Below are 8,015 nucleotides of genomic sequence, written 5' to 3'. Positions count from 1 at the left end.
TGGCCCTGATCCATTCCCGAGGTGGCCTGGGCACATGTGGCATGTGGCCACCTCCTGCTGCTGCTGCACAGCCACCATTCTAGCCCCTGAGTGTCAGCCCTGCTCCATGCCAGGGCAACAGCATCCCTGTCCCCAAGGGTCAGCCCTGCTCCGTGCTGGGGTGACGGCATCCCGGTCCCCAAGGGTCAGCCCTGCTCCGCCCCCTTTCTCAGCCAGAAATAACTGCTGTCCTGGGACAGACCTTGGCATCTGGGCTGGAGCCCAGCACGGGTTGGGGCGAGCAGCAGGGAGCCCCGGGGTGCCGCAGAGGGCCAGTCAGGGCCACCGAGCACTGGTGGCTGCAGCTTGTCTTTGGCCTCATCCTCTGTGCAGCAGGAGAGCATCTTTAGTCCCCAGCGTCTGAGGCGTCCCCTGGCCAGGTAGGTGAGGTGAGGTCCCAGGCTGCGGTCAGTGGGTTGACGGGTGGGTACACTGGGCTTGGGGATGTCCCAGCCTTGGTGGTGGGGGACATTCACGACCGGGGGGGTCAGGGTATGGTCACCCCGGAGGGGGGTCAAGGGAAGGATGGGGCACAGGTCCCAGGCTCACCATGTGGATGGTGAATGTTGGTCTCGGAGCTGGCAGGGAGCTGCATGCCAGGCACCTGCGGCCCCACGGGCCCCCCTGCTCCCCAGGGATCTTAGGGGAAGATGCACAGCATCAGGCTGAGCTGAGGGATGCCAGAGGGCCAAGCCACCACCCTGCTCCTTGTGCTTGCTGAGCCAAACACCTCAGCAGCGCAGGAGGGTGCTGCTGAGGGTGGGCAGCCCGGGGGGCTGAGGGCTGGTCTCCTGCCCTCTCCCTGCAAAGGAGCAACCCAGCCCAGCAGCCCTGCACCCCATCTTGTCTTGCCGCTGGCCAGGCTCCCCAGCTCCCCAGCAGGGTCAGCATTGCAGCTCCTGCACCCTCAGGGCCAGCAGCTGAAAATAGCTATGTGGAGGCGGGGGTGCTGGTGGGGGTGGCAGCCAGGGCCCCTGCTTGCCCAGCAGGCGGCAGGCAGTGGGTGCTGCTCCGAGGGGGCTCAGGACACGAGGACACCAGCTTGCTGCAGACAAGGATAGAGCTGAGGACATTTTCTGCCTTAAAGAAAGGCAGAGAGGAAATATGACAAGGCAAGGGCTGAGTGGCAGCATGCTTGCAACATCTCCCTACATCCACTGAAGAGAACGGAGAGCAGCACAGAGATGATGCTGTTGAGGGGAGATGCTCAGGGATGATGCCGGCCAGGGAAGATGCTCAGCCAAAGCCTGGCCTCTCCCCATGGCATGCCTGGGGCTGATGCATCCCCATGTTTGGTGTCACCCTAAGACTGCCTCTCTCTTCCGTCCAGGCAGGCTTCACCCCCCTCCCACAGAGCTGCCCCAGGAGCACGGCAGCAAGTGATGACCATCATGAGACCGGGCCCTGAAGCCGGTAAGGGAGAGCCAGGAGTGCTGCCAGCCCCAGGGCAGCACTGCCTGCCCTGCCCAGGGGCCAGACCCAGCTCTGGTTGAGGCCACTGGCCCTGCTCCCCAGGGACCCTGTGCCTTTCTTGGTCCCATCTTACCTACAGCCCCAAGGGGCGGCAACTGCATGTCAAAGGCTGGAGGGGTCCGTGCACAGGGGCAGTGGAGGCTGGTTGAGCCTCTGGGGCTGAGATGATTCCCTGAGAAATCCCCCCACTGAGGAAATACCAGTGCCTGGCACAGCTCCCGGTGAGGGTGCATGGCTGAGCTGTGCAAGTGGGACCTCAATGAGGAGACCCACTGTCCTTGCGCTGGGCATGGGGGTCCCCAGTGCTGCAGCAGCCTCAGCTGTGGCTGTGCTCTTCCCTGGGCTCCCCAGAGCCCCAGCTGGACCTGGGCAAGAAGGTGAGCACATCGCAGGACCTGATGATTGAGGAGCTCTCCCTGCGGAACAACCGTGGCTCCCAGCTCTTCCAGCAGCGCCAGAGGCGGATGCAGCGCTTCATCATCGAGCATCCCAGCAACTACAGGGAGGTGGGTCTGCAGCTCATCCCTCGGCTCCGAGCGGGAGCGCCATGCCCTGTCTCTCACAGCCTTTGCAGGGAAGCAATTCCTGGCAGGGCTGGGAGTCTCTCAGCAGGGCAGCCGCGCTCAGCTGCCTGCTACACTGAGATGAAGGGAGAGATGGCTTGGTGGCCTGGGCATCAAGATAGGCAAGCATCGGGTTCAGCACCCACCAAAGAACACGGGGATGGCGCCGGTCCTCCTCTGCACCTGCTAACCCCTCTCCTCACCTCCTGCAGCTCCCAGGGCCGGGAGCGGGTGGCTCATACCGCACCAAGAAAGGTGACGTGGACGGAACTGCAAATGAGTGGATGGTGAGTAGGTGGAGGAAGCTCCAAAGTACTTTTGACAGCCTCCTGAGTCCTGACCAGGGCAGGGGGAGCTCCCCATGCCCACTTGCCCACTGACTCTCCCCTCTGCAGGCAGGGGAGGATGCTGGGGACCAGCAGAATTATCACTCTGAGCTCCACGTGGCAGCATCACCCCAGGGCAGCCCCCCTGAAGTGCCCAAGAAGACAGAGAAAGTCTTGCAGATGAGCAAAGTCCTCAACCCTGACGCTCTGGCCCCAGGTAAATGCCACCTACACCCCAAAGCCAACACCATGGTAACGGCAGGAACACAGGGCTGGAGGCAGCAAACTGCTGCCTGCCGAGGGGTCCTCCCCAAAATCCTCCCTCAGAGTTTTTAATGTATATAAATGCATAACATATATTCGTTATATATATGTAATCCTGCCCCCAGCAGCAGGTCTTCCGTGGCCATGCGAAGGCAGGGCTGTTCCCAGCCCCCTCTCCCCTGCTCGGCACATCGCCCCAGCCCAGCCGAGGCCACAGCAGCCCACATCATCCCTCCCCCTGTGCAGGGTACTCGAGCCCCCTCAAAGAAGTTCCCCCAGAGAAGTTCAACATCACCGCCATCCCCAAGGGCTACCGCTCCCCGTGGCATGAGCTCCTCGGTGACAAGGACAATGCTGTGCACAGTGAGAACCAGCTGCCCATGAGACCCTCTCCATGGGACTTCAGGAGCTTCAACAGGTAATCCTGGCTGAGCAGGCACCGACAACCTGTCCACCCCCCTGGCCAAACCCCTCATCCTCGAGAAGCACCTACCGTCCTGCCAGGGAAACGCAATGGTCCATGCCCTCTTTATACGCCACAGGGGAGCAGAAAGCGTTCAGGTTGCTCTTTTCCAGCTCAGGAGCTCCTCCATGGCTCCTCTGCAAAGGTCCCTACCTCCAGCAGCTCCCCAGATCTCCCCTCAGCTCCACCACTTGGCTTGCACAGCCCTAAGCAGCTTGATCGCACTGGGTAACCACAGGGATGAAACCTGGGAGGACTAAATCTCACGCACATGGTCCTGGAGAAGGAATTGTTGCTGTTCCCAGCTGGGCTCAGCTCTGGGCTGGGTGGAGGAATGACACAGATGGTGCCAAGCCTCTCTCCTAGTTTCCTTAAGGTATCCAAGCAGCTGCTGGAAGTGGTGGGGGTATAAGGTTAATCTTCCCACAGGGTGCCAAGAGGTCACCAGATTCCTTCCAAACACCTGCTTGAGACTGAAGTCTCCAGGCTGGGGCATTTCTGGTGGCTCAGGCTGGCAAGCTCCATGCCCTGTGGCTGCTCCCAGTGGAGCATGGTGGATGCCTCCTTGCACCTCCAAATTACACCCAGATCAAGGCTTGGACCCTGGAACAGAGATTGCCAAGGAAAATCTCCTTTCTGGAAAGGTGTTTGGTGGGGATCCAGGGGATGGGACCTGATGGTAGTGAAGCACCAGCAGCCCAAGGCAGAATAATGAGAACTGAACTTGTAAGCTGAACATCATGCCGGGCAACCTGCAAACCAAGGTCCTGGCTCTCCTCCTCACTGAAAGCCTCTTTCATGAGGATGAAAGTCCACTAGCCATGGTGGCCTGGCCAAAGCCACCTTCCAGCAGGCAAGCTCTCAGCGGAGCTCCCTCCCAGGGCACAGCACTGCTGCCCATCAGACCAGCTGCCACGGAGCTGGGCCTCTGCAGGTGGCAGCTTTCCTGCGCCCACACCAGGGTCGGATTTAAGTTGTGGGGGACACAACTGCTGTGCTTTGAATGCTTGGCAGAAGGGGCTGTGGGGGACTACAACCCCTCCGCATGGGAACGGCGTCCCAGATGGTCCCACCATCCCTTTGCTGCTCTCCTCTCCCTCAGCCCCCCGGCTCTGCTGAGCAGACTTGGTGAGATGCACAGCACAAGGCTGCCGCACACCCAGCCCCCATTCCCCCTTCCATACCAGTGAAAGCATGACATTGCACTGGTTCTGCACTGGAGTAGGGCTGAGGGGGAGAGAAAGGAGGTGGCAGGGTTAACAGAAGGGACAAAACCCCACGGGCAGGCACAGGCAAGCCGAGGAAGCAAAGGGGCTGCATTAGCTATTCGCTCAGGGTCTCCTTCCCAGTACTCAGCCATCATGAGCCTTCCCGGCGTAGTAACATCCGAGGAGGTGCCGCAGGGGGAGAGCAAGGAGCTGCTGCAGACGCTTGGCTCTTTTCTTTCAATATTTAGCCATGTTCCTGCCTCAATATTTATTTATGGACAGGGACTGAAGCAAGGGCATGTTTCTGAATAATGCTTTACCCCGTACAATTTCTCCCTTCTCACATGCGCCTTTTCTATTTAAAGTCTTGAACTGTTATTTAATACAGATGGATGCTAATTTAACACCAAGCCTCTTGCCACCTCCTCTAATTCTTCACTGAGGCATGAAGATTCAGAGAGCCAATCTGCTTCTAACTGGGCTTGTCATGATCTTGCAAGCTGTTGGCTTTTAAATCACTTCTCAGTTCATCAAGTACTAGACTGCAGAAAAACAAGTTTTTTGGAACAAATCGGCTAGTAAAATGCCAGTGATCTTGCCTAAAGCTAGGTGAATCCCAGCACAGCCCACATGGGTCACAGGGCAAAGGCAAGCTCACCATCTCAACAGCAACTCTGTTAACGCAGACTGATTTATTCCCAAGTTTAAATGTGCAGGCTGCAGTGCAAAGACCTTTGGCCACCTTGCTAAGGTGTGCTGCCTTAATAGAGAGTGAAAACCAAGCTTTGAAAGACTTGTCTTTTGCCAGAAGGGAGAAAGTTTCCGGAATAAACCTCTCATTTACCTCTCCCCCCGTTATTTCTCCTCTGTTGCAAAACAGTGCCACGTTACTCATGTTCAAGCAGCACTTCCCAAAGCAAACACTCCCAGCTATGCCTCATTGATAGCTCAGCCTCCATGTGCTGCTCCAAAACCAACATTCTTGGCTTTTCGGGGGCTGGCACTCTGTTCCTGGTCCCTTTTCACATTTCTCCAGAAAGGGATGACAGCTCTTGCCCCCGCACTGCTCCTCCTGTTAGTCATAGTTCAAGAGAAGCTGTCCCAAAAGGCAGACTGGAGCCAGGGCCAAGAGAAAGACATTTGCCGCACATGTGCTAGAGCGATCAGGAGGCAGCACCACCAGCCTCAGCCCTCTGCAGAACACATTAGCTGTGGACAAGTCACCTTCTAAAGACCAGGGCGTTTGTCACCGTCACCTGCTCTCTTAATCTAGCCCCTTTCACGTGCACCACATCTCTACTGCTGTTGGTGGAGCCCATCAAGAGAGACTACGGTGAAGGTAACAACACGCTTCCTCCCTCCCCTGCAGGGCAACGGACGCTCAGGCACCAAACCCCACTCTCCAGGCTTGCCAGAGCTTGAGTTGAGGTTGGCTCTGTACAGGAGAAGAGCCTCACTGAGCCAGCAGAGGCTCTAACAGTGTCCCAAGGAGGAAGAGGAGGGTTGTCATTTGCTATAAGCATGGCCAGGTTGCTGCTGGGCTCAGTCAGTAAATCCAGACCTGCTTTTTTTATCATTTTCACAACACGCATAACCTCTCCGCCTGCTGTGCTAAGTGTCTCCCGCTTCTTGTGCTGCAGGAATCCCACCCCATTTGACAGAGCACTGGTCAGCGACCTGTTCTCCATGCCTGCCACAGAGCTGGATAACCTGAGCGCTCTGGAGGTGATCTCCCACAGACGCAACTTCAACAGAGTGCCACAGGGCTGGGCACGGATTCTGCCAGAAAGTGATGAGCTGTAGTACACGTCTCCCTTCCCCATCGCCACGGATGCTTTTCTCGCTAGACTCAAACATACTTCGCACGGTAGGGGAGAGGGGAGTAAGTATTCTCTGTGAAAGCTAAGCTAGTGGTCTCGGGTTGTCATCTTCAAAAGGATTTGAAGAAGCTCAAGTCTGGGACCATTTTGAATTCCCCTCACAAGCCACTGTCACAAGGGCATTTAGTGCTAAGCTAACCAGCCAAGTTCTCATCGTTAACACAGGCAGATCCCTGTAAGCTCCCGTACAAAACATCCCATACAGCCTGTCCTCTTCCCGGCCTCATGGAAAATGGCAGGACCACCAGCTGTACCACACTAAGCTGTCTCACTGCTTTTTCACTGACACACAAGACCTGCTCCAACAGCTGAGGCCTTTGCAAGGAAATTCCATCTTCAGGGCAACTCTACATCAGTCATTCCAGTCAGGACAGCGAGAGGAGGTGATAATTGAAGAGCAGCAACAGAACAAGTTACCAGAGGCATTGGCACGTTAAAAAGCAGTTACCTTGGGCTTGGCTGGACAACAGAAACTAATGAGGAGCTGGGAATCTGCCCGTTTACCAACACAACACAACCATACAGGAGAGGAACACTGGGAGTTGAAACTTGTGCTCTGTTTTCCACAAGCTAGTGGCTAGCACTTGGCAGCTGATATTTTCCCCTTCCTACTGTTATTTGCATGCCTTGCTTAAAGATCTGAGTTTTTTGACTGACTTAAGCCAGATTTGCTTCATATAGCTGGTCATCAAGGATCAGGCTCTGTCTGAACCTGCTGCACTGCAGAATTGCACCAGTCTGAAGATATTGCCAGGGTATTCTGGTAACTTCAGCATCAGCGGGAAGGAAAAGCAGTGCAGCCGTGACTTCAGAGCAAGCACAGGCTTCCCCATCAACGTGAAAATCAGACCTGAGGATTCACCTACACAAACGTTTTCAGCAGTGACACACAGTGGGACGCGCAGCTAACAGTCTATAGGACAGTTGTCAGAACATCTAGCAAACCCAGCTAACAAAAATCTCTACCGTAACAGAGGCTTTCTACAACGGCTTTTGTCAGGTTCTTAATGTTACCCTAATTTAATCTTGCAAAAGCAGGAGCATCAGCATAAAAGATTCTTTTCTCATCACTATGGTTAAATCAGAAAAGTAAATTTTGTGGTAAAAATGCAGTTAATAGCTGCTTTACTTGTAAGCGTATTTGTAATGCTGTGCAGACAGATGCACAGAGCAAATCCCACAGAGGAATTCTGCTGCCATAAGACACCATTCAGGCAGGAAGCTTTCATTGCTCTGTTCTACCCACAGAAGCAGGAGGCAACAAGCAAATGGAAAGAAAAAAGTTTTGTTCCTTAAACATTAAACATTTACGATGCTCAACTGATGTCCTGTTCCAACCCACCTTTCTCCTCTTTGTCCATCAGCTGAAGAACCCATGTACCCCTGGGGACCTGGCTGGAAACAATAAATAAATTGCAATAACGGAAAGCCTGTCTGCATTTGAGATCTGTCTGCACAGCACTCACGGCCCCAGCCAAAGAGACTTGGACCCAGAGCAGTGGCAAATGCTGCAGCCCCCACGCACCAGCAGGCCTCTGCCTGTCCTCCAGCACTGCCCTAGGATGGCTCCCACCTGACAAATGCTAAGCTAATTACCTGTGCCCAAAGCAGGTAATTTCTCTGGAGAAAGCCAGCCTGCCTGCCAGCTCTTTGTGCCACATGTGCTATGCCACCTCCAACAGCCTGGCAGGGCTGGCAGCACCAGCGGGACCCAGTGGCATTATACAGCACATAGACCTGCTGTCATTGCCCACTCTGCACCCTGGCTTCAGCAGCAGCCAAATAAAAATGAAAGTCCT

At 55.5% G+C, this 8,015-nt stretch overlaps 1 protein-coding gene across 1 annotated transcript; it reads left to right on the top strand.

Annotated features, from left to right (window-relative positions):
* The first annotated feature begins 91 nt into the window (after positions 1-91).
* MYOZ3 (myozenin 3) lies at positions 92-7,903 on the top strand. Its single transcript, XM_056348351.1, has 7 exons — positions 92-419; positions 1,370-1,452; positions 1,864-2,018; positions 2,288-2,362; positions 2,471-2,618; positions 2,912-3,083; positions 5,977-7,903. Exons 2-7 carry the CDS (start codon positions 1,422-1,424, stop codon positions 6,137-6,139), a joined length of 744 nt encoding a protein of 247 aa, XP_056204326.1. The 5' UTR covers positions 92-419; positions 1,370-1,421; the 3' UTR covers positions 6,140-7,903.
* The last annotated feature ends 112 nt before the right edge of the window (positions 7,904-8,015 follow it).

The sequence above is a fragment of the Falco biarmicus genome, chromosome 8 (genome assembly GCF_023638135.1).
Source record: "Falco biarmicus isolate bFalBia1 chromosome 8, bFalBia1.pri, whole genome shotgun sequence".
Lineage (NCBI taxonomy): Eukaryota > Metazoa > Chordata > Aves > Falconiformes > Falconidae > Falco > Falco biarmicus.
This window is presented reverse-complemented; position numbering and strand designations above follow the sequence as displayed.

Bases quoted from the DNA above. Each gene is read 5' to 3' on its own strand.
- MYOZ3 (XM_056348351.1), top strand. From the start codon at position 1,422: ATGACCATCATGAGACCGGGCCCTGAAGCCG. The intron at 1,453-1,863 runs GTAAGGGAGAGC...TGGGCTCCCCAG, and splicing joins GAGACCGGGCCCTGAAGCCG to AGCCCCAGCTGGACCTGGGC. The intron at 3,084-5,976 runs GTAATCCTGGCT...CTTGTGCTGCAG, and splicing joins GACTTCAGGAGCTTCAACAG to GAATCCCACCCCATTTGACA.